Source organism: Arachis duranensis, chromosome 5, assembly GCF_000817695.3.
Source record: "Arachis duranensis cultivar V14167 chromosome 5, aradu.V14167.gnm2.J7QH, whole genome shotgun sequence".
Taxonomy (NCBI): domain Eukaryota; kingdom Viridiplantae; phylum Streptophyta; class Magnoliopsida; order Fabales; family Fabaceae; genus Arachis; species Arachis duranensis.
The window spans coordinates 100662491-100690328 of NC_029776.3; the positions used below are offsets into that span (position 1 = coordinate 100662491).

Below are 27838 nucleotides of genomic sequence, written 5' to 3' on the forward strand. Positions count from 1 at the left end.
CCTTTAATTTTATCTTTTTTTATTAAAAATTTTCATAAAGGTTTATCAACACTTTTTTTAAAATCGTTTTAAACATTCTCTGAACTCATCTCTTATAATCCTACAATAATTTAAGAACCAAAATTATTTTTTCAGAATTTAATTTCTTGAACAAAACAGAACAAAAAAAAGCATAAAAAAAACAAAACCAAAAAAAATTATTATTTAATACTAAACATTTGTGTAAGTTTTTAATTGCTCTTTATTCAGTTCTCCATCCGATTCAAGATAAATAATAGAGTAATACCCCAAATAGGTCCCCAAGAAATTTACCATCCGACAGTTTTGTCCCCCACAAAATTTAACTAAGATTTTGACCCTAAGGTTCTCAGATATCCCCCAAATACGTCCCCAAAACCGTTTGATCCGGTTAAAGTGGTGACGTGTCAGGTTAATTGTGACATGTCACCTTTAGGACATTTTGGTCCCCATCCACATTTTCCTCCAACATAACAAAAGGTGGTAACATAACTAAGACAACAACTTTCACACTAATGCTTAGAAGCATTGTAAGGTCCCATATTGGTTGGGAAAGGGAACGAAGCATGCCTTATAAGGGTGTGGATACCTCTCCCTAGCATGACGCGTTTTGACGAGTGAGTGTGGGGGTCTTCGGCTAACATCCCTATCGTCAAAGACAAAACCGTGAGGCCTTGTGTGCCAAAGCGGACAATATCGTGCTAGCGAGTGGTTTGGGCTGTTACAGATGGTATCAGAGTCAGAGCCCGAATCGATGTGCCAGCGAGGGCGCTGGGCTCCCTTAGGGGGGTGGATTGTAGGTCCCACATCGGTTGGGGAGGGGAATGAAGCATGCCTTATAAGGATGCGGATACCTCTCCCTAGCATAACGCGTTTTGACGAGTGAGTATGGGGGTTTCGACTAGCATCCCTATCGTCAAAGGTAAAATCGTGAGGCTTTGTGGGCTAAAGCGGACAATATCGTGCTAGCGGGTGGTCTGGGCTGTTACAAGCATCATTTTTTGAAAGACTGGTTCAACCCTCGTATTGGAATGAATTTGAACAACTTAGATACTGTGCCACTTGTTGCACACGAGGGTTGAACCAGTCTTTCAAGAAATGATACTTCTAAGAGTTAGTGTGAAAGTTATTGTCTTAGTTATGTTACCACCTTTTGTTATGTTGGAGGAAGAAGACGTTATGTTATTTAGAATGGTTTCGTTTAGTTTGTGTTAAAGAAAATAAACCTTCTTTGACTTGATTTGGTTTGTGTTGCTATTGAAGCCAAATATTTGTGTGGTTAACATGTTTGAGTTCTCAGATTTATGTTTCCATTTTGATAAATGAACAGACCAATGTCAATGTGTTTTTAAAGTTTGCGTTGAAGTAAATATAGCTTCTTTTAACATCACAAATTATAGGTCAAATAGGTCCCCTAAGATACTATTATAAGACAAATAGGTCCCCAACATGAAAACGACGCCGTTTGCATTCTCTGTCTAAGTGGGGACGAATTTGTCCTCCCCGAAACGACGTCGTTTTGCCACTGGTTCCAATACGACGTCGTTTTGTCCAGCGTGGATGGGGACCAAAATGTCCTAAAGGTGACATGTCACAATTGACCTGACACGTCACCACTTTAACCGGATCAAACGGTTTTGGGGACGTATTTGGGGGATATCTGAGAACCTCAGGGTCAAAATCTTAGTTAAATTTTGTGGGGGACAAAACTGTCGGATGGTAAATTTTTTGGGGACCTATTTGGGGTATTACTCTAAATAATAATATGAACAAAGATGTTATATCAACAAAGTGAGCTGAGTTCATTCCCAGCCATTATTGTTTACTAAAATATTCAATTCTTGACAAGCATATAAATTCATTTTTGACAATATTAGAAAGACACTTAATTTCTTACACTATTTTTAATTTTGAATGATAATCACTGAAATAATAAAGAAAAGATCTAAGTACTTAGAAGTCCAAAGAAAGGATTTGTGATTGCAAAATTCAACACAGCACTAGCTGAATTTAGTATACTACAAAATATAAATTGTTACATAATCCTAGTATACTACCAAATATAAACATGCCTCTGTTACGACTTAGGAGATATGAATGAAAAGTTCAATGAAACAAATAGTCTTTTAGTATATATGCTAAAAAACACAATAACGATCAATTCAGTTTTCTTTTCTCTTGTCTTTCTTCTGTGTCTTTCTAATCTTCTCATAACAGCCAGTAAAAAATTCTGAAAGAAGTCTCTAATAATACCTAATTTTAGAAGCACAAAACAAAACAAAACTAAGGAGATGCATAGAACAAAATAGAAGTCCAGAACCAAATAGAAGCACAAAACTGACAAAACAAATCAGAACCAAAGAGAAGCACAAAGACCAGAACAAAATTGAAATACAGAACCAGAAATCGATTGATAGAAAAATAAACATTCTCCCTTACTTGAAATGGAGGACGAAGAGCATGGCGAAAGAGCACGGGAGCAGCGACAACGATTACGGTAGAAGTGGCAACTGGGGAAGCGGCGAACATGGCAGCGAGAACTGGAGCAATGATGACAACAAGTGGTGGTTGGAGAAGCGACGAACACAGCAGCGAGCATGGGAATAACGACGAAGAGCACAACGGAAGTGGCGGCTAGAGAGGCAGTGAACGACAGCAAACAGCGACGACAAGCACCGCAGAAGTGGTGGCAATGAAGAGGAGATGCTGAGATTGAGAGTGAGTGGGTGTGGAGAGGGACGACAAACACCCTCGGCGGCGACGACCGAAGGTGGCGGCAGACCGGCAGTGAGGAAAGGGTGAGTGGAAGTGGAGCCAGAGACGGGTCTGGGGAGAAATGGATCCTCTCATTTTTTTTAACAATTGAGGGAGTAAAGTGTGATTTTTCACCATTAATTTTATAAGTGGAACCAAGAATAAATATGAGAGAGAGAGAGAGCGCAATGAAGGATTAGAGATCACACTTTACACTCAATTTTTTTTAACAATTGAGAGGATTGATAAATCCATATTTTATGATAAATTTTGGATTCATTTGAGTGGATTTCATCATATAAACCCACATTTATTCATCCAAATAGCATACTTTTGTGTTCTCTCCCTAAGTTGAGCTTAATTATGAAAACATGCTATTTTGTACTTAATTTAATTAATTGTATCCTACTTTCATCCCATTCGATGCCTTAATGGTTTTGATGAGTGATTTCAGGTATAATAGGTAGGAGTGCCTTGATGAGAGTGGAGGAGAAGCATGCAATAGGGAGAAAACATTGAGAAATCAAAGGAGAAGCACACAACCATGTTGCGTATGCAAAAGAGAAAAATTCAGCACGTGCACGTATCAGCGCACGTGACTCACTTAAAGAAAAACGCTGAAGAGATTTCTGGGCCTCCAGAGCCCAGTTTTGGACTTTCTGAAACTAATTGAGTGCTATATCAAAGGGGCATCATTCCATGTCAAGGGGGGAGCAATTAGGATAGATTAGAAACATGTTTTAGGTCATATTCTAGAGAGAGAAGCTCCCCTTCTCTCTAGAATTATAGTAGAGTAGGGTAGATCTCTCTTAGATTTAGGTTTAATTCTTGTTTTCATTTAGTTTTTCTTACCATTTATTGTTATTGCACCTTTGTTCTTTACTTCTATTTGTTATTTTCCTTCTTTTGTTCCTTTATGTTTATGACATTTTGTTACTTTTAATTTCAATTAATGCAATTCATGTTTTATGTTTCTTATTGTTTAATTTAGTTGTTATTATTGTTTTCATCCATATGATAGTTGTAGAATTTATTATTCCTTGTTATTTTACCATACTTTTTTTTTATGCCTTCCAAGTGTTTGATAAAATGTTTGGTTGAATTTTTGCCTATTTTTTCACACTCTTGGTTGAAAAATTGGGTAATTAGGTAAACTTGAGTGGTGGATGTCCATTCTACATTGTGTGAGGATTGTTAGTTGATTTGATTTCCACTAACTCTAAGCCTTCCATTAATAGAGTTGGCTAAGACTTGTGGATTGAGATCATTTATGCCCTTTTGACTAACCCTCGATGTTAGGATTGACTAATTGGAATTAATTCTACACAATTACCATGTTTGTGGTCCATAACCAGGATAGGAATCCTTAATTCTCCAATTCTTGCCAAGAGCCCTTTTTCCATTTAATTTATATTTTCATTGCTTTTACTTGCTTTTCATTTAATTACTTGCCTCTTGCAATCAAAACCCCCAAATCCCCCATAGCCAATAATTGAGCATTTCATTGCAACCCCTAAGGAAGACGATCCGGGGCTTAAAACTCCCGATTATTTTGTATTGATTGTGACACCTTTGAATTAAAATTTGATTGAGAGTTATTTGTTGGTTTAGATTATACTTGTAACGAAGGAATTCTATTAAGAAATTCTAGATCAACACTAATTCTCAATATCAATGATCCATTCCCGGGAGTGGTGGTACAAAGTTAGGTTTTTTACTTTTATCAAAGTAAAAGTGTAAAACTGAAGAGAACTTTTCAAAACACTATTGGGCCGTGTCCGGCTGGTTTTTTTTATATCTTTGGACAGGATACGTTTGAATACGGAAGACACGTGCACACTGATACGGTAACTAAACAAAATGTCCGTTTTTTAAAAAAATTAAAACTAATTTTTATATACTTTTTCTAGTATTATTATTATTAGAGAGATATTATATGACCAACAAAATTTATTACTCCTAACGGTAAGAAAAGTGATTTTTGTCATATTCCTCTTAATTAAGGATAATGTGAAAAGAGTAAAATATTTTTTTAAGTAATGTTGTAGAAAGACTAAAGTATAATTTTTTGTCTTTGATATTTATAATTTTTTTAAAATATCCTTGATATTTAATTTGATTCAATTTTGTCTTTAATATTTTTATTCATTTAATTTTATTCTAACATTTGAAATGAAGTTAATATTTAAAAATAATTTTGATACAAATCGAAATATTAAAAATCAAATTAAATATTAAGAATATATTTTTTTTTAAATCACAAATGTTTAGACAAAAAACACTCTACCCAAGTCTAAAAAGGATATTGAATATTTTGACAAAAATAGCTTCATAAGATTAATTTAAAAAAAAAAACTAAAATATACTTATCAATTAAAAACCCGCTCGTGTTTGTTGTACTTACTAACAGAGAAATGGCTGATAAGTTAAATATCTGATGTAGTTATAAATCAATTATTTATGAATCAATCATGAAACAGTTACAAATTAATTTGAATCAATTATGTATTGAATTAGTTATGAACAAATTATTGCATATCCTTCGAATATTAATCTTTCTGCCCGAGCTATATATATCACAACTGAGAATATCAGTAGTTCTTTCTACTGCTGTTAAATGTTATTTCTTACAACAAACAATAAGGACTGCACTAACAGCCAAAAAAATGTGTTAATGTCACTGTAGAAGACTAAAGGAGAAAGAATAACATACAGAAAGCAAGAGTAACAGGACTACATGAAAAGCAAAGAGCCTCTAAAGCTCAAACTAGACGCACAAAATTGCAATTATTCTCATCAGCAGCTACACAAGATATTTTACAAAAATAATGAACTACATGGCTCTGGACTCTGGAGCCTCATCGTACAACAAATTTGACCGAAAAAGTAAAGAAAAAGCAAAAAAGAAAAGAGGGGGGTACATTTGTGGCTGATTAAGCATATTCTATTTATTCTTGCCACCAGAAATATAGGATCGCGCCATCGACATAAAACTTTCTTTCCGCCTTTTGTATTCATTGTATCGAAGAAAAAAGTAACCAAGATAATCAAAATCGATCGGCGACATCCTTGCCTGAGAAATATCGAACGAAACAATTATAGACATGGAAGTCATTACTGCGAAAATGTAACATATTAGGAGGCAATACACTACCTGAATTATCCCCCACAAAGACCAGAAAAGGTGCGAAGCCAATGCATATGTATTTGCCTCAACATAAAATGTTTCAAGATCTTTCTCAGAAACCTGTATTTACAAGTATAAAATGATTTATTAAAAACAAATATAGGAAAAGAAGAGTATAAAATTAGCTAGAGGACACATGAGATAGCAAAATACATTAATGCGCATAGCTAAAATGCATCATATATAAGTTTACATTTTTATCTGCATGCAAATAATTGAATCTTGTTGCATACAACGAGGTTACTGTGTAGTTTAACCTGGAGATCCCAGGCTAATATCTCAAAACACTGCCCGTCTGATGATAGCAGTAAAGATTAACCATAAAACATATATATTAGAAAACAAAAGGGTTAGGTTAGAAATTAGAAGTGACTACATTATAGGGAAATCTAATAAAATGTATTGGGTAAAAATGTAATCACCACTACTAATCAAATCAATATGATGGCAACGGAGATTAATCAATGATAGGCAAGTGAATTTATCCAAGTGTGCCATAGGTAGGAAGAATGGGTCAATTTCATACTTCTCCCATCACGCCTGAAGTTTTATATTCTTGTGTGTCCTTTGTTTATATGACTACTGAGAAACTGAGAATAGTAGTTATGGGAGAGGACGTCTTGAAACAGAAGAAAATCAGCTTTAATGTAAATGTTTTTTTTGTTCCCAAGCACGCAACACAAGAACAGAATCTCAAGTTAAGAGATTATGAGAGCTTTTGACCAATTATTTTTGTTATTATCTCCAGTGACTGGTACAGGATAGGAAAGTACAAAATTATTCTATATCAGCATAAAACAAAACATCAAATATTGTCAAGAGGCAGATATGTGCAAACATTGACCCTCCAACATATGGAACTTCAAAGGTTCTCTTTTCTTAACAATGTTTGTTTGACTTGTGAAAATATTCCATTTTCACTTTTTAAGTGTTTTCCATTATAAAGCCAGGAGCTTTACCACTGCACTTAATTTCAGTCTTCCACCCCGTAAAAGTATTAATAATAAATAAATAAAAGATAATTTACTTCTATAGGAAGCGGAAACACACAGATCATTACAGAAAAATCTAAGACCCAATAGGCATAGAGTTAAAAAAATAATTAGGAGATCCTTATAAATGATAAGTATGCCTTAGGTGGTCTTTAACCTAAAAGGCTAAAACAATCCAAACTAAATCCTTAGCTAAATATCTAACTCTGAATAACTGATAGGTGCATTTGATTTTATATAGGATTGATCATCCAAACCACCAAAAAAAAAAAGGCCCTTTTGTGTACCTCATTTGGTCTGTCAGGTTGTATGTAATGCCTGAAGAAATGGTATTGTTGATTCATGTTTGGGTACCTGCATGAGAAAGATGCTCAAGAAGTAGCAACAAAATCATGCCTAAGAAAGGATGCGAAGCAAGCAAAGAACTTACAACTCAAAATCACAATCAAAGCCAGCATATTCTGCAAAGTGGTTTCCAATGTCGAAGCCTCTGTAGTTGTACGAGGCATATTCATAATCAATGATGTAAACTTTATCTGGAGATTTGTCAGAACAAATAATGAAATTTTGAAGACGGAAAACCTTGAATGAATTAATAATGTAAGCATTATCTCTTAACATGTGAAGGTTACAGTAATCCCAATTAGGCATGCTTGTCTCCTTGATACTTCGCTATAAAACTGACACAATATATTCATATCATACATTCCAGTTATCAAATAAACTCACTTACCGAGTAGCTTTCCTTTGGAAGGAAATCCCTGAGTTCTTTCTTTTTGGGATCTTGTGGTATTCAAGATCTCTAAGGGGAAGAGGAGGCTTGTAGTGTAAATTTTACACTACAAGCTATCCAAACCATCCCTCCCCTTCAAAACTCGATACGAATATCACCTAAGAAGCTAGAATGTTGGTAACTTGCTCATTTATCTCTGGGAGGTAATATCATCCTCACTGTTTATCTAAATTTCCCTTATACTTGCTGTACGGATTGAAAAACTCGAGGGATTTCGTTGGTCCAGGATTTCCTTTAGTCAAGGGTTTAGGGATTTTCTTTGGGCAATCACAAATAGATAATGCTTTTCTGTGTTCCTTCTGGTCAGAGTTGTTCAAGCGCAGGAACTAAGCTAAAATAAAGCACCGCGTACCATCCTCAGAATGATGGCCAAGCCGAGAAGGAGAATAGGTACCTCGAGACATTTACAGTGTTTTGCGGTCATAAAACCCAAGCAGTGATCCAAACTTCTCTGCTGGGCAGAATTGTGGTTCACCACCTGCAGTGCATCTACTAAAACAACTCCATCCATGGCCTTATATGGAAGAAACCCTCCCACTCTCCTCTGAAGGGGTGATTTGCATTCTGCAGTAAAGGAAGTTAACCAAATGCTTGCAAAAAGGCATGCAGTCCTAGACAAATTAATACCACGTGAAGAATAAGGCCGACAAGTGTAGGAGGTGCAATATGCAGATAAGTATCGGAGGGATAAAGCTCAGTCCTAAGTTCTATGTCAGGTTTGAGGTTGCTGGGTTTTTTTTTTCCACCATTACAAAGAAACTCTAATAGAATCATTATAGTGAGACCAAACTGCTAGTCAGAGTACAACAACATCAGAGAGTACATACCTAGTACTAAACAAAAGAACTCAACAAATATATTTCTTCAATCCTAACTACATAAAGCATAAAAGATAGCAAAGACAACAACAAATCAATTTTATATCCTCTGATTCAAACAAATCCTCCCAGTCTCCTCCTTTTCCATTCCTTCATACATGGTTCCTAATCCCAACCTTCGGCATAGCCATCAGCTGGTTTAGAAAACCACAAAAACTCATCCAAAATCAAACCACTACCTCTTGTCCATATACCAAACAAACCAATGCATATTAATTTTTCTTTTGCTTATTCTCAGCTCATTCCGGATTCCAAAAATGATAAAACAGCTTACTTTTGGCCGTAGTTGTTAAAGCTCCACCACTCTCATTGTAGTCGGCAATAATCATCATGGGCACTTGATACATTTCAATAACCCACTCAACTCTTCCCACATCTTTTCTTCCTTTATCAAAAACTCCATAAACGAAACAAACAGCACATTCAAAACTCTCCTCCCTTAGGCATCCTTTCAAAGGCAGCCACCTTTCCCCCTTCTCACATAAATCCACAAAAAAAAAATACACAAGATTCGACATAGCTAATATGCCCCCCAACACTCCAACAGATTTCACAGCTTCCATTTGCAATCCTTTCCTTCCCCAAATCCCAGCTACTTCCCACTATGACAAGCTCTCCCTAGTTTCAATAATACTTAGTATCATTGGTTTTTTGCTTTCCTAAACTTCTTTATCATAGCAGTCTTTCCCTTCCCCCCTAACCCCTGACATTCCAAGAAGAAATAATCATTTGAAATTTTACTACCAACCCTTCTCTTGTCGGCTCCTCTACTTCTACGTGCCCTATCCCTTGCCTTCTTCAATTTTCTTTGCTCTTCAATTTTCACATTTTGCATCTTCAAAATCTGCATTAGTGTTTCATCTTCATCAATAGCTTCAAAGCCTGATTCTTCTGCTAATTTCCACCCTATAATTATCGATTTATGTTCTTCAAAGTCACTTTCTTCACTCGTTTCTGCCATTGCACTAACGCTGCTTCTTATTTGTAATGCTTCCCTATCGTTGCTATTCTCTTGGAAATCAAACTTCCACTCATTTCCCAATACAACGTGCTCCAACTTCATCAGGAAGCACTCCGCCGTACTCCTCTTCAACCACCACAATGGCTCATCTTCAAGGACTTTTCCATGGCAGCCATCCTATTTGCCTCCACTTTCTCCATTTCGTCCCTCTTCCTTCTTCCTTCCTATGCCAGCGTCATACTGTTTAAAGCTTTCCACTTGAATGTGTTCTTCACGGTTGATCTCTTCTTCATCCGAGAACAGCATCTCTGTTCCAATCCTTTTGTCTGGGAAGCATTCAGGTCCACATATTTCACATCCCACTTCTCTAACCTGAATCGAATAGCATCTTCCATCAATCTTCATCCAAACCTCTCTTTCAATTCTGTTCATCTGACAAGAGTCAATGAGAAGCTTTCCAGAGCTATAGGGTAAATCCCTCTTTGTTAGCTCATCACACTTCACAAATGATCCCCAAACTTTCCCTCTTTTTAAAAATTTTCTTGGAGGCCAGGAATGAAATGGCATCCCAAAGCATTCCAACCAAACATCATAGAAAAAAGAACACAACTCCCTCCTTCATGCTTCCATCCAAATCTCATCTTCATCCATATCAAGAAAGCAAACCACCATTTTATAAGCCCCTGCTTCCCTCACCACAACTATTTCATCCGTCCACACATCCTCTAGCATCTTTGACAAGGTTTCTAGACTCAGTAGTGAAGTTTTTCCTCCTATAAAGCTCCTCTTGAACCATGGGATGTTTTCATCAACTACCTCTCCTTCCACCAATATTGTACCTTGCTCTCTCCTCCTATCATACTCATTTTGTTGAGTTTTATTTTCTATGGTTCCTCTCTTTCTCATCATCATCAATTTTCGTTCCCTCTTTCTTACCCATTTATGGCTTCTTTTTTTCATGCTAACCTAACATTTTTCCTTCCAACCATGTGCTCTCTAGATGATCCCTTTGTTCTTTCCATACTTTGCCTCTATAACCTCCGTTCGGCGCCCTCTCAGGACATTGTCCTTCATCTCCAAAATTGCTTTGATTGCTCTCTTTTTCATCTTGTATCTTACAAAAGCAAACATAAAAATATCCCTTCCTCTGTTTTTGCGATATAGATATACATCCTTGATCTCCCCCTATCCATTTAAATTGTTGAAGAATTTCATTCTTTGATATGTTATGTGGCAAGTTCCCAATAAAAACGGTGTAGGGTTCTTCATCTAATCTTCTAGATTCATCTGTCTTCCATACCCTAGAATCTATAATTCTTTGTTTAGCCCACCCAAGTATTTACCGCCCCCTCACATACTCTCTAGTTTTCTTTCCACCTCACATACTCTCTAACGTTTTTTAGTATTGAGCACGTATTCTCTAGTGATTGTTCTCTCTCTCGGCCCCTTACATTTTCTCTGGTTTTCCAAAGCAACTGCATATTCATCGCATCGCATCGCTTATGCCAGAATGTTGAGGTTGCTGAAAGTATTGGGGGAAGTGGCATATAAGTTGCAACTCCCTCCCCGCGCATGTTATACCTGAAATTTTGGTAGTGTGGCAGAACACTTTAGGTGAGTTAGAGGTTCCAGTAAAATAGTAGAACATTGCAGAGTTTGAAACTCCTTGGGTGCTGGCAGCTGATATTAAAATCAGTTTCCCTGACTTCCATTTTGAGGACAAGGGAGTAGTTCCTAAGGAGAGTATTAGCTTTAAGGATAATATCTACAAAGAGCTGCCAGTGTATATGCATAAGAGGTTCAGAGGCATTTTGGGAATTAAGCAATATCAGGGAGTGAGAGAACTGAGTGGGTCCCCAAGGCCTAACTAAGTTAGGCAGAAATTGAGAGCATCAGAATGCCACTGAGTGCGCTCAGACTGCATGTATGTTTTCTGTGATGGGAAAGAATGATACAAGTGGGTAGAGAAAAAGAAGAAAGAGGAGGCAGAATTTGGGAATTGGCTTCAGAGAGTAGGGCTGCTAAGTTCCCTGATTCCCTTTGCCCGTTTGCTAATTGTCTTCTATCTTCCCTTCAACTGTGAGCTGAGATCCAGTATCACCAGTAATCATACTCCAATTAATAGTTCCTTTCGAATTTTGACTTTATCTAGGATAGGGGGTTACCTTGATGCTTCCCTTTGGTACTTTGCACATGGTTCGTTTAAGGGAGTTCCTTTAGCCGACATTCAAAGGGATTGGCATACTCTACTACACGGTCTTAACCGTTTTTATATTTTTGTGAGGATATCTAATCCTCATCCTCTTTTGTATAGTATTCTCTATCTTAATAAAATTCAGTTTTCTATCAAGAGTAAGTAAACAAATAAACCCAATAAGTTAATATTGGTGAAAATCGAAGGTCATGTTCCTAAACTTTGGACTAATTTTGTACTAATCAACAAAGCAACATTTTAAGTAAAATTTAAATGCTAGACCTTATTAACAAGCAGTGCTACATCATTACATTTAAATATGCTCCCTAATAAGTAAACTGCATTGACAGTTGGCTCATAAGTGGTGACTTTTCAATACCATGCATGCATTTTAGCAAAATAGATGTCAAAGTGAACTACTTAAGGCACTAACCACGGAATAGTTCATTGCCCCAAAAAGAAAAAAGAGGGGAAGGGGTGGAAACATGCTTTTACTTCTAAAATCATAGGGTGGAAGCACAAACATGCTTATTATAATCAAAGAATATTAATACCTTCTTCAGCATTAACCATTATATTTCCAGAAAGCAAGTCATTGTGAGAAAAGATGACTGGAGAATTGAGACAGTCAGTCAACTCCTGTCGCACAACCCAAAAAAATAAAATAAAATAAAATTCAGTCTAGAATAAATTGTTGACAAAAACAAAATGAGTCGTTAGCTACTGAATTCAAGTTTTTCTAACTTTTTTCATAAATGACGTCATTTTATCATGAACAATGCCTATATGAAATTATTTAAACCCATGCCTTGCTTTATGTTTGCAGTCTAACTTTTATTGATACCTTATTTTCCCAATTAATCCCCTTTAAGACTATGGAGGAAAATTTCTGAGGCTTTCTGTTAAGGACTTGGGTATCATGGGAGTGGGTGCCCAAAGTCACACATCAAGTAGCATGAGATGTTTGATGTTGAGAGAGAAGTTCTTACACCCTCAAGGGCTAGCTTTTAAACATGTGGTTCTCCACTTTCCTTAGATAGTTAACAATGGCTACTGTGGATTAAGGTGAATACCAAGTAGTGATAACCAAATACCAAGTGGTTTACCATTTTTTCTAGTACTTAACAATGACATCAAGGCTAGGTTGTTAGCGCCATAAAAAGGGGGCTACCTCTAGGTTGGATTAAGGTGAATACCAAATAGCGATAGAGTGCCGATAGAGTGAAGCCATTGTGGGCGACAGCTTTCCATGGGGGGGTGGTATCATACTATGGGATGCTTCATGTTGTATTTGAGGAGAGAGCTACCTCTTAAAGTGTAGTTCCACACTTTTCTTGAGTACTTATCTCCTCTGCCCCTTTCCATATGCCATTACTGCCAAATACTCTCTATGCTCTGTCCATTCTATTATATCACTATTTGTCTCTATCCCCTTCACTATCTGATGTACACGGCTTATCCCTCTAAACCAATTTTCTCTGTTATGAGTGACTACAAATAGGCCTACATGGCTGCAGGCACACCTCCCCTCTTATTTTTACTTGATGGGTTCATATCAGAGCCAAATCTTGTATCCAGGTTACGAAGATTAGTGTGCAGGTTACACACATTTAATAAATAAAAGGATCAATTAATGTGCCAATTAATCCACTAGAATATATAACATAAAAGGTAAAATGATTAAATACCTTCATTCAATTGGTATAGTAAATACATTGAAAGGAACTGGGTTAGAATATGCTACAAAGTATTTATTATTGCTAAAAATAGATATTCAAGAAGGCCCTTGCTCTCCTAGTTTCCCAATTTCTAAATTCTCAACCTCTTCTCTATTTCTCTAACACCTTTTATAACTCTTTTTCTAACTAACTGAGAACCAGTTTCTAATATCTGAAACTGTTCATGTTGAAAGCTGACTAAATGAAAGATAAATACAAACACAAAACATCAAGATATTTTTGGGAACAAGGTAGCACCTGCAGTTCAACAATTTCATTGTGAACTTCCTTGAATGAAATAGTATCATAAGCCTTTTGCTTTTCGCTATCATCAAACTTTAGAGTGGAAGCTGTAAAACAAACATATGAAAAATGTCTAAATCAACTACTAAGATTAATGCCAAACGAACAAATAGATACACTTTTCCTTGATCGAAATAGATTCTATATTAGAATTATAGTTAGAAAGTCAAAGGAGTTCTATCCAACATAGAGAAGGAAATTTAAGGGACCTTTCTCAAAGAACTTCCAAACATCATTCCATAATTGGGGTTCCCTAGAACCAGGAACTTCCAAATGATGAAATCTTCTCAATGCATTTGCTATTTTAGCAGCCAACTTTGGCTCTCGCATATCTGCCAGAATATAAAAGAATTCATCACTTGGGCATGTTCGGGAGAGTTATCACTTGCATTTTCACATAGAAAATGTTTTGAATGCAATTTGATGAATTTCAGAAATATAGGCAAAAGTGGTATGTATCTTACTTACACAAGACAATATAAAGTTCTTTTAAGGAATGCATTTTAAGCACTATTTGGGAGTTGTAAAATTTTCAAAGAATGAATCTTAAATATCAAACATTATAAATCATAAAGAAATCACTTCCTACCATTATTGAATAATGTTTTCATATATCCAAACATAAGAATGATTTTACACTAATATTAATTAATTATAAAGTAATTAGTTAAGCTTATAATCCATTATTGAAATACTCTTATTTCCATAACTAATCAGTATGAAACACACTCTAGACAGGTCTAGGGTTCACCAAAAGCATTTATTAAGGAACATGTTAAGTATGATCTATGTGAGCTACTAACAGACTCAAAGCTTTACACCGCATGGTACTTCATAAACACATAAGAAAGAAGAAATATTATATATATCATGCTAACATAAAATATTTAGCTTTTAAGTTACAAAATTAGTATTAAGTAATAATTACAACTTTTCAAGGAGCCTTATCAGGTTAAGAGTAAACAACAATATTCTCTGTTAAGGGAAGGCAAGCTCAAACTTTCAGCATTTATTCTAGGCAATAATAGGATCAGGTGCAATATAGTGATTCCAATCATATGGTAAAAACCCAGTGATTGCAATATGGTAAGAGTTAAATTTTTCCAGTAAGGACTTAAGTAGAAGCTATAGTCCCTCACACTATTCCCATAATGAAACATATACAGCCAAGAATGTCACATATATCCTACAACAATGTCTATATAATAAATGCAATACAGGGTAGAGATACACTGTTTAGAGATACTTAGTGTCTAACAGATATTTATTAACACTCCAAAGTGAGTAGTTTGAAAAAACCCACATTTATGACATGTCAGTCCTTCTCCAAACAGGATTTTGAATAGTTTTTATTTTTTGGGTACCTGATGGGCTGAGAGTATGTGCATTTATAAAAGATTGCACCATGCCATTTCCAAAAATTCCAAGCCACTTAGCACCAAATCCTGCAGATGTGATGTATTTGGTAGCCTAAACACCAAATTTCACAAGCATTCACAAAGTAAAACGGCAGTTAATGAGTATATGCAGCGAAGAAATCAATCTAACCACAACGTTTGGCAGACATGTGAACAATTAAGAATCATACTTTTCTTCGATCAAAACTGAAATACTATGTGCACATTCAATAATCTACCAATTAAGGGACAAACTTGTAATACATATCTTAGTCATGTCCAATTTCTGTATCTAAGAATTATGGAAGGACTAGAATAAATGGATTTTGGGCGCATTTCTGCATCAGCCTGTCCCAACAAAATTTGAGTCTTCTAACCAAAGGTAGATGCATACCACCATGTCCCTGTCTTTGGTAGACATGGACATCAACCAAAACAGCCTACTAGTTTACAATCAAAGACATTGGTGTGTCAGATATGTGTGCAACCTCATTGGGTAGGACAAAGCTCACTTTTTTTTTTCTTAATGAGTAGAACAAAGCTCATTGGTTTTCCTTGGGGGAGTTTCTCTTCCAAAAGTAAATAAGCCTCAGAACCATTGCATCTAAAAGGGATTATTCTTCAAGTTGAGATTATTGTTATCGGGAGTTTAAGTCTGCCTATCCCTTGCTAACTTATTTGAAAAATTTGACCTATCAAGCATATTGTGGAATAATGGAATTTCAGGAATAGATAAAAAGCATTGATGTATTAATAGTGAATCAAATTTATAGGCAAACTCTAGGAAACTACAAATAACTTGAACCTTTATATGCAACATCCTCTATCCTAAAAGCTCTGGTTTTGTAATAAGATTTTTAACATTAAATCACATAATTCTTTTTTTCCAATGGAAACAGAAATCTAATTATATATTTGTACTCTTAAGAGTTTCAAACTAGTTGGTTGTTGACAATACATGATTGAATATTTATAACAAACTTTTAAACGTTTTCAGTGCATTAGAAAAAGAAAACAAAACATAAAAAATAAAAAAATAATGCACAATGAACCAAAATTTCACTCAATTATGCCATGCAGAACAATTCAGTGACTAAGATAGTAATGGTTATAGTGTCTAACCTGCAACTCCCTGTGACGATCAATAATGTGCTCAGTGTTTGGTCCATACAGTCTGATTGTAATAATGTCATCAACAGAATTTCCGTCCTTAACTCTAACCTTGAGTACTGACAATGCCAAATTACTAGTTAGGTTCTATATCAATAACCAAAATGGTAACAGCGAATAAGATTTAACTAAGCAACCAGACAAAAATCAATCTCAACGTTATTTATATTTATATGATATCTAACAAGTAAGCCTTTGCCATAGAAAGCGATTCATTTAGTGGAAAATCAAATCTAAAGGAATAACGAGAAATTACTTACACAAATTTGTTATGCCTCCAGATATTTTATCAACATCAAAGCAAGAATCATCCAAATTTGACCAATCCTTGAACATATCCTTACACAACTTGCTGCACAAAGCCACAACTCGACGTATCAAAAAATCATATATATAGGCGTAGCATGGATGTAACGAACAGAATTCAAGAAACAGGGAAGTAACCTTCAACTAATAAACAACCCTAACAAACAACGATTTACAAGACCCACACAATACCAAATCAAAAGGAATAGAATCGTTCCCAAAACTCGGGAATTGCAAAAATCTGACTCAGTCAATATCAACTGAAAGTAAGCTCCCCATTCTCATGGAAAAAGCTTCGACTCAAAGCACCATAAAATGAAAGAAAGGAAATCCAACAAGAAACGAAACGAAGCAAACAAGGCAGGTCCAAGAAGCACACGAAAAAAATAAATAAAAAAAAAGAAAAGAAACGTTAGAAATACGAACATGATCAGAGGCTTCATTTGAGAGAAAGAGAGCGAAGGGTCAATGATGAGCTGAGAAGAATGAATCTGCGAGGCATAGTCTTTGCGGGCTTGCTCTGCTACTTCCACGGGATTCCAGATCTTAACCTCGGCACCCATATCAAACCCGAAATGGAAGAAGTAGAAGAAGAAGCAACGAAGATGATGGTGGCGGTGGTGGCTTTAAGAGAACAAAAGAAAGGAAGTTCGGAAGTTTTGAGAGAAGGAAGCGGATGTCGATGATGGCGAGAGTATCGTTTCTTTCTATGGAAACTGTTCCCCTTCTTCGCATTCGAATAGAACGCTGTTTCGTGTGGCGTTGGACGATGAGAGTTGATTCCGCAACGAAATGACTAATATACCACATGTTTACGTAAAAAGTATTTGTTTGATAAATTCATAAACGGTAAAAACTCAAATTCTTCAATCTTCGTAAGAAGTTAATACTTGAAAATAGTTAAATAATAATTAATTAAATTTATTAAATTATTAATTATTTTTAATTATTAAATTTATATAAAAATAATTGTGAATAAATTTTTATTTTTATAAATATATCAATTAGCATATCATAAATATTAGATTTTTTATTTAAATAAATTTAAAAATTATATTATTTTTCAACCTATAAAAAAAAGTTTTCACATAAATACGTGACAATTTATATTTCGCAATAGGTAACCACGTTATAAACACTAGAATCACTTTTTTGTTGCTTTTTAAAAGATTCATTTTTATATTTTTATTTTTAAAATTATAAATTCAATAAAATAATTTAAAATTTAAAAATAAATATAAAAATTTTATAAGTTAGTTAATTTTTAGAATGTATTAAATTTATAAATTTAAATTAAATATGATATTAATATTATATTCTATCACTAACTCCGCTTATACTATACCTACCGTACATAGTTAGTCTCAAATCCTGATAACGGAGAAAAGTTGTGTTAGGTCTTCGACAACCAACATAAAAACTTAGCTGAATCTTCATGACATGAATTAAAAATGTTATTGCGCTAAAATTAGGTCATTGCCTGGAAGAAACGCATTGTATGGCTCGCGTACAGTGTCAAATGAGCAAGAGCCGCTGCATCGGTGTCTGGGTGTAGTGTTAAATAATGAGGAAGATTAACATCATATGCCTACAAGAAACAAAATTGGTCGGCGCAAAGACTAAGAAGTTGGATACCCCAGGTTCAAACTTTAGTATACAGGAAAGGTGAAAAATAAGAATGGAGTTGGTATTATCGTGGATAAGTCAGTGGAAGAAAGACATAGTGAATGTTAAGAGAATGGGTGATCAGATCATTTCTATCAAATCTGTGGTGGAAGGAGGTACTTTTTATGTGATTAGTGCCTATGCACCGCAAGTGGGGTTCGAACAAGCAACACAAGATAAGGTTTTGGAAGAATCTAGAGAGTTTGGTCCAAGACATACCTTCAGAAGATAAGATTTTTTGTAGGAAGTGATTATGTTGGAAGAGAAATGACTGGATATGGAAGTATTCACGGAGGTCATGGTTTTGGGGTGATCAATACTGAGGGTAAAACTATTTTGGATTTTTCCTCAACTTTTGATCTTCTCATTGCAAATACATGCTTTAAAAAAGAGAGACGAACATCTTATAACCTATAAGAGTGCCATAACAAGTTCTCAATTTGACTTCTTCTTATTGAAGAGAGTCAACCAGAAATTTTGCATTAATTGTAAAATTATTTCGGCAGAGAATTTAATAACACAACATAGGATATTCGTAATGAATTTTCATATTGAGCAAAAGTTAAGGAAAAGACATCATATGAGAAAATCTAAAGACGAGGTGGTGGCAAATAAAAGGTGAGAAACAAAGAAACTTCCTAAGACGGGTAAGAGAATAGGCAAAGTGGGAATGGGATAGAAGTGCAGAGGAGATGTGGAGAAAGATGGCAGAATTAGAAGAATAGCAAAAGAAAGTTTTGGTGAATCTAGAGGAATAGGATCAAGAGACAAGGAGTCCTAGTGGTAGAATGCGCGTGTACAAAAAAAGATAAAGGCAAAAAAAAAGTGCTTTAAAGGGTGGTCTTTGTGCCGCAATGCAGATAATTGGAAAAATTATAAGGCAGCTAAGAAAGAGACAAAAGTGGCTATAAGTGAAGCAAGAATAAGAGCACATGAAGGTCTCTACCAGTTTTTAGGCATGAAAGAAGGAAAAAAAGGTATATATATAATCGCAAAGAACTATAAAAGAAAAACAAGAGACTTAGATCAGGTTAAGTGCATAAAGAACAAAGACGAAGAGATTTTAGCTCAAGATGAGAAGATCAATGAAAGGTGGAAGAGTTACTTCTACGAGTTATTTAATGAAGGATAAAAGACTCTTCCGAGCCTTCAACAGTTTTGCACAAAGGAAGAAGATCAAAACTTCAACCACTATCGAAGGATTTGAGACTTTGAGGTAAAAGAGACTCTAAAGCTGATGAAAAATGGTAGGACAATAAGACCCGATAATATTCCGATTGAAGTTTGAAAGGGCTTTGGAGAGAAGGCATCAACTGGTTAACCAATTTTTTTAATGAGATTTTTTTAAGGTAAAAAAATGTCAGATGAGTGAAAAAAGAGCATCTTGGTGCCTATCTACAAGAATAAGAGAGATATACAGAGTTGCAAAAACTATAGAGGGATCAAACTCATGAGCCATACTATGAAGTTATGGGAAAGGGAGATAGAACGAAGGCTGAGATAAGAGATACATGTAATAGATAATCAATTTGGTTTTTATGTCAGAAAGATCCACACTAAAATTACATACCTGTTAAGAAGGATAATAGAGAGGTATCATAGTAATAAAAGAGATCTACGTATCGTGTTTATTGATTTGGAAAAAGCGTACGATAAGGTATCAAGGGAGGCCTTATGGAAGGTTTTGAAAAGGAAGAGAGTAAGGATCGCATATATTTGTGCAATTAAAGGCATGTATGATGGAGCTACAATTAGTGTGAAGGCTTTAAGGTGGTGTGACAGAAGAATTTCTTATTCGGATAAGATTACACAAGGAATCATCCTTAAGTCCATATCTTTTCATATTAGTCTTGGAAATACTCATATAGCATATCCAAGAGCTTGTGCCATGGTGTATGCTTTTTGCCAATGATCTCATCCTTATGAGAGAGTTAAGGAAAGACCTAAATACGAAGTTGAATCTATGGAGAGAAGCTCTAGAAGTGTATGGTCAACGCATAAACCCTAGCAAGACGGAATATATAGGATGTAAGTTTGGTCACCAAAGGAAAAACCTTAATATAGAGGTAAAGATTGGAGAAAACATCTTACGAAAAGTTAAAAGTTTTAAGTATCTTGGGTGCATCATACAGGATAATGGAAAAATTGAACATGATGTAAATCACAGGATCCAAGCAGGTTGGTCAAAATGGCAAAGTACGTCTGGTTTTATATGTGATAAAAAAAGTGCATTTAAAACTTAAAGGTAAATTCTATCGCACTATTATCAGGCTGGCTATGCATTATGGTATAGAGTGTTGGGTGGCCAAAGGGGGGCATTGATCGTACGAAAAGTATGGCGTTGCTAACCTAATTCCTATATTATCTATTTAATATTGAGCCTTTACGCAATAATCTGTAGACAGCCTTTTTAAAAGGTTAAAACTTTTCCATCAAGAACAAATAACGCATATTCATATATTTAATATTAATAATATATTATAGTATTACATACAAAACCAATTATAAAACCTATCCTTCTGAATAAAACTTCAACTAACAAGGTAAGGAAAAAAATAAATTCTAACAACAACTCAATTTGCAAGCATATTCTTCTATACTCCTACAACTTCGCAATAAGCTTTCGCACCTTAGATGAAAGGGGTGGAAATATGGAGTAAAAACTGAGAAGTTCTTAGTAAGGCCGAGGTAGTTAGTTAAGTCCGTTTTAATACTATACTCAGTCAACAACAACATTCAACAAACACAACAAGGCATAATAACTAAAAAATATAGAAAATCAAGCACATTACATACACAATCACAGAAAATAGAATTAACAGGAAATATGCGCAAACAACTGTGATGCATATCTATCCCTAGTGCAGGTAATGAGCTCATTTATCGGTTACATACTTGCTCCTGACAATATTAGATAATCACATCTGAATACGACTTTCAGCTTGGCATACCTCCTGTACACACCCCCTGTCAATACATAGTGGCTTTTCTTTGCTAACTTATGCCTGACATACCTCTATGAATACCCCTATCATCACAGGTTGCGGCCGCAGGTCGAAAATATGTCTAACAAAACTTCTGTGAACACCCGCTATCGTCACAGGCTGCGACCCTAAGCTGAAGATTTTCTGGAAAGAAAATATTAGTGGTTGCACCATCATCTATCTAACTGTCATTCTGCAGCAGATTCTCACATAATCTTTTTTATTATTCAGCATCAATTACTCTTTTTTTTTTATCTTTGGCCTCTACTCTCATATGACAGAGATTTTTTAGATTCTCTTTAGTTTTTGCTCTCTACTCTACTATGGTAGAGATCTCTTTAATCTTTCATTCTTTTCTTTTCTTTTCTTTCGTTTAGTTATCAGTTCTTTGTTATCTTTTTTTTAATTTTCTCTTTTAAACTTCACACTTTGTTCTCACATTTTCCTAGATGTTTTGTGAAGGGAGAATTATAGAATTCTTAGATTAATTCTGACTTTCTAAAATTTTTAGGGAATATTAATGTTTTACTCTTTAATTATAAAATAATATCTTTAATAAAAAGATAATAGTTTATATTGCTATAAGTAAACTAGTGTTAATAATAAAAGAGTATTACTATTATTATTTTTATATCAAAACTTGTTTATTGACGTCTTATTCTTTAAACTTTTAAAATTTTTATGTTTATCCCAATATTTTATAAAATTACTAATTTAGCTTCATATTTATAAAATTACTAATTTAACTTCATATTTCTGAAATAACCTTAAGCTTTTATAAAATATTCTGTTTATCCCGAAACTTTTACTTTTGACTCAAAATACTTTCAAACTTATACATAATTACAAAATTAACTTCAATTTTTATTAAATTACTATTTTAATATCAAAAATAAATTTTATTTCCATGATTTTGACTTTACTAAAAGACCAAATACTATTTCCAAAATTCTTCAAGTTTTCTATTTGATTTTTAAGTTCATTTTCGAGCTTTACGGTTATCGAACACAACTTTCAATTTAACTTTTGAACTACCAACCCACATTAATTTCCTCAATATCCAAATTCAAAAACAGCCCAAATATATCAAAAACAGTTTGGTTCATGGCTGATTTATGATGGCCGAATCTTAAAGTATCAAAATCAACAAAATTCAACAAACTTTCAAGCACAAAATCACTTAATTTAAAGAAATAATTATCAAACCAACAATCATACATCAAGAATGTTGGGAATAAAGAGTATGACCACAATCCAATCAATTATGTGTCAAATAATTTGTTATTGTTATTATATTAAAATGTTAATATAATAAGGTCTTTGATTAAATTTAGAGATTTATCATTGTGATAGTCATCATAATATTGAGAGATAAATCTTTTATAATTTAATATAAATTGTTCTTGGTCATAAGATTATTAAAAAGGACATTAATAATCCGGAAAGATCAATATATATATAATGGTCTTCATTGATGAAGATTAATAGATCTCATTTATTAAATTATATATATAGATGGTGCATATAGAGATATGACAATTGAACTGACTCACTCTGAGAATTCCTAATGGTTATAATTACCGCATATTTATCAATAGGATATTCTCAAGATGAATATAGTAATAGAGTTTCCTTTGATCTGCGACTATCATAGTAATTAACAATATATTTTTATACTTTGATTTCGGACACCTAATACCCTAGGGTGCTAGTTGAATGGATATTGTGTATGATTTAAATACTTGTAGAATTAATGATTAGTCAATAAGGAATCTGTCAACTCTCGATAAAGAGTTTGACCTTTATGATTATAAAGACTGAGATGAATAAAACCTTGGCCAAGGGGATTGAATGAATGAAAAAATGAGTTTCTTAGGTAATTCACAGTTCATTATAATAATGGTAACAAGTTAGAGTTTGACAATTAAACCATACTCTAAGGATTAACCAAGAGCTGGAAAGATGGAAGGAATTATACTCTGTTCTTCTGAGGTTCTTAGTAAAAATATATTACTTCATACTATCGGGTCGTTAAGGAGTGTTGCTAGACGCCAACCTTGATTAGTAAATTTAGTATGACTAATTTACTACCCGCTTAGTATTGAACCTATGGGGTCACACACTAACAAGTGTTCTAATCCTTGCTGTAGAATTATTTAATTATTATTTTGATTTGATCAAATAAATAATTATATTGATTCAAATGAAATATTATTATATTCTTTACTAGCACCAAGAATATAATAATAGTATGATGATTGAGAATAGTAAATGAGATTTGAGAATAATTAGTTATTCTATTTGTAAACTTGAATTCTAAATTTGGATGAGATCCTAATTGATTTTGTTTCAAATTGAGTTATGATATGATTCATAAATTTAAAAGATTCAGATTTAAAATAACAAGATATGATTTAAATTTGAATTGAGATTCAAATTTAAAATTAGTAATAAATCTCATACTATATATATGTATGCCAAGAGTAAAGGAATTACAGATGAAAATAAAATATAAGAGTTTTATTCTTTTACCTCTACACACATAAACGTATGTGAGCCTGATTCTTGGAGAAGAATTTTATGGTGTAACACCCCAATTACCCTAAACCTTACCTCTAGCTGTAAAGCAAAGGTTAATCAGAGGTTACGACAATCCTAAGGCTTATACGTATTTATATATAGAAGGAAATAATATAATCTAGAAGCCTGATGAAGGAGTAAGCTCAAAACAGAATTACAAAAGCGTGAGACGTTCACACGAAAGTTACGCATAAGGTACAAGGTATAGGTGTAAGAGAATAGAACATATATAAATATAAGAATATAATAATCATAGAGAACTAGCAGCAGCTTGCGGAGTTTAAGCCGACTAGTTACAAATAGAAATATACAGAATTTTAGAATTAAAACAGCTTATACAACCTATCTCTCAAGTAAGCCTCTAAGGCCATAAAGATAAAACACAAAAAGATGTGAGAGTAACTATAACAACGTAAAATAAATTATACCAAGGAGGAACTATACTCCGCTCTGTCACCATATCCACAATCTCACCAAAGTAGATTACGACCTGCATCTGAAAAAAAACTACAAAGTATGGAATGAGAACCGGAGGTTCTCAGTATGGTACCAGTGCCCAATGATGTAAGATGTAAGGCCCCAGAATGTCGAAGGCAATCCTAGAACTCCACATCCCATACTGATATTCAAGCTTAGAACAAAATAAATAAATATAATAAGAACTTAAACCATAAACCAGGGTTGTCTAAACCTAGGGAAATTCTAACTAATACTAATCACACTGCTGTATCCCACAGCCGTCGCCAACCTAACCTCCGTGCGATCACATCGCCACCACCTACCTAACCTCCTCAACACCAGACAATCACAATTAATACAAACAAGTAAAACACAAGTAGAAACATATGAAGTAAGTAGTTCAAGTAAGCAAACAGGCATGTTAGGCAAACTCACGTAATCAAAGCAAACAAGCACATAAAAGATGCATATGATAAATGCCTGTCCTATTGACTCGTGATATCACTTGTCGGTCCATAAATGCCAACCCGACACATCCTTTCAGATGTCACTTTTCTGTCGCATCCACGAATATAGTGTCGGGCCCACTTTATTGACCTACGGATATAGTGTTAGGCACACGCTATTCACCCATGGATATAGTGCCGAGCACACTTGCATGCATAACCCAAGGATATAGTGCCTGGCCCACTCTTGCAGCAGAAAAGATTATCGATCATGGTTCAATCACAAGGACAAATACTTTGCACAATTATCATACTTAACCCAAGGATGTAGTGCATAGCACACTCTCACTATTCAACAAGATCATCAGTCCCTCTTTGTGTCTTCAACTCATCATGACCACCATCAATTCATTACTCCCGTTCCGGGCTCATTAGTTCATCAATTTTCCAATTCATTGTCAACAATCACCATGTGCACCACTCTTCCTTCCCTCTCAACTAACTCTTCTACAATGCACCAGAAACCTAAATTTCTGTTTACTAACCTTTCAGAGAAAAACCCATATCAAACCCCCTAAGACCTTTTCCATGTTTTAGTACCCGAAAAATAAGTCAAAGAGTCTTAAAATGGTTTTATAGAAGCTTACAACATTGTTGGGAAGGTGAAATAGTTAAAAATAAAGTTTAAAATTATGAAACAGGGCGTGTGCGTCCGTACAGGGGTGTGCGTGCGCACACCCAAGAAGATTTTGAAAGTGTGCGTGCGCACAGGGGTGTGCGTACGCACATGTACTAAAATTTATAAAGTCTGTTCACTCGCATAAGCTGTGCGAGCTCCCCTAACAGACGTCTCTTCCCGACTTGTGCGTGTGCATAGGGCTGTGTGTCCGCACAGGTCGTAAATCTTCATCGATATGCGCGCGTACAACCTATGCTGGCGCTGCTACCAGAGCCCTTTCCCCTGCCTGTGCGTACGCACAGGTCTGTGCGTCCGCACAGAATAACATTTTCGCAGGGTTGTGCGTGTGCACAAGGCTATGCGTGCACACATATCAGAAAATCCTGAAATTCTGCAACTCTGCAGAATTTCAGATTTCAACACCAATCTTTGAATAATCATAACTTCCTCTACAGAAATCCAAATCTTACAAACTTTATATCAAATCAAAAGGTTTTCAAAAATCTTTATTTCTAAACCAAATTCAACAAAATTTGAAAATCGAGGCAAAAGTTATGATCAGACAAAGTTCACCAAAAATCCTTTTTCACCCAAAACCTCAAATCCTCAAATTTAACCATCTCTCAATTCAAAACCAAACCAAACCATGTCCAACCATCATAAACCACTACTACATATAACATCTTACCATTTCATATCATTCTCCTCAATTTTACACCTAAATCACTAAGCCATTACATCATATCTCACTACCAATCCAAAATTTCCAATTCAATCATAAATCCACACTCATGACCATCATCAACCAACAACAACCTCACCAATCAAAACAAAACTCAATATTCATCATCAACCTTCATAATCACTAAAATACCAACAAACAAACATCAACAACCACTTCAAATTCTCATCACTTAACCTCAACATTATCAATCATACCCACATTCATACTACCACACTCAATATACACACTCACCAACATCAACCAATATCAAAATATATAATTATCACCAACAACATCAATATTCATCATCAAGTATCTACATACATCCTCACACATCATAATCATCAATATCCTTTATTCTAAACCACCACAACATTTTACATTAACTCATTACCTTAAATTCTCATAATCCTCAATATTAACCAATATAATTAATCACCATGAATACTCATCAATACCAATAATCTCCAACAATCATCATCAATCACACTAATCTAATACAACTAATAATTAGCACCAATTCATATATAATCATTCATACACCAACAATATTCAATCCTATCTTAGGGTCAACTAGACTAAGTGTCCATGAACATTACATATTATATAAAAAAAATCGAAACCATACCTTGGCCAATTCCCAAATACTCCAAATACCAAAACGAAGCTACCAAGCTTGATCCAAAACCTCAACCAACTCCAACAAACACTATGGCTCAAACTAACAACACATATATCACCAACATCAAAACCTAAGATACACAGAACAACTAAACACAAGAGTTTAGTGAAACCTTATCTTACTCAATGTAAGTAGGGGTAAAATCCAATAATTACCCGCTACTAGAGATCACCTAAACAACCAAAATCACAAAATTTACTCATAAATTATACATAAAAATGTGCAAAATCTAGGGCTGGAAACTGGGATGTGAAGAGAGAGATCTTATGAGATTTCTTTAGATAAAAACATAGAGCTCGACAAGAGCTTCGCGTGGCTGCAAGCGGCTCGTCAATCGAAACTCCGGATCAAAAGTTATGGCTCCCGGAAGGTGGAGGTGAGAAGTGCACTCTCTCTTCTTCCTCTCCTCTCTAAAATCGCGGCCCTCTCTCTCTTAGCCAGGGCTAGCAATTCATACCCTACTCGCGGGTACCCAACCCGGTCCAACCCGTTCGGGTAGGGTAGGCTACTCTACCTGCAGCAGGTAGGGTAGGGTACGGTCCGGGTATGCCTACGGGTAGGGTAGGGTACGGGTTTAGGGTGTACCCTACCCTACCCTACCCGCACCTCATATATAACACATATTTTATAAAAATCTCTCTATATAGTGAAGGAAGTGAAAGTTGAATCCACAACCTTTCTTATGTAATGACTTATAATAAGTGAACAACCACTAAACTAGTTAGTTAATTTAGTAATTTAGAGCATTAGTTTTTTATTTTTTATGTTATTAATACGTATAAAATTCGAAATAATTGAATTTTATATTTACTTTGAAAAAATTTGATATTTCTGCGGGTATGGTAGGGTAGGGTAGGGTTTAGAATTTTAGGGTGCGGGTAGGGTTAGGGTTGAGAGATTCTCAACCCGCGGGTAGGGTAGGGTAGAGTTTTAATGAAATTTTCAACC

The 27838-nt window shown here is 34.9% G+C and overlaps 1 protein-coding gene across 1 annotated transcript; it reads right to left on the reverse strand.

The window, feature by feature from the left end:
* Window positions 1–5348: 5348 nt before the first annotated feature.
* On the reverse strand, window positions 5349–17462 carry LOC107491331 (probable ethanolamine kinase). The gene is made up of 11 exons (XM_016112174.3): window positions 17098–17462; window positions 16626–16717; window positions 16318–16424; window positions 15163–15268; window positions 14008–14130; window positions 13754–13845; window positions 12332–12416; window positions 7382–7487; window positions 7239–7305; window positions 5927–6019; window positions 5349–5845 (listed from the first exon to the last, which is right to left on the reverse strand). Exons 1-11 carry the CDS (start codon window positions 17232–17234, stop codon window positions 5717–5719), a joined length of 1137 nt encoding a protein of 378 aa, XP_015967660.1. The 5' UTR covers window positions 17235–17462; the 3' UTR covers window positions 5349–5716.
* Window positions 17463–27838: the final 10376 nt, after the last annotated feature.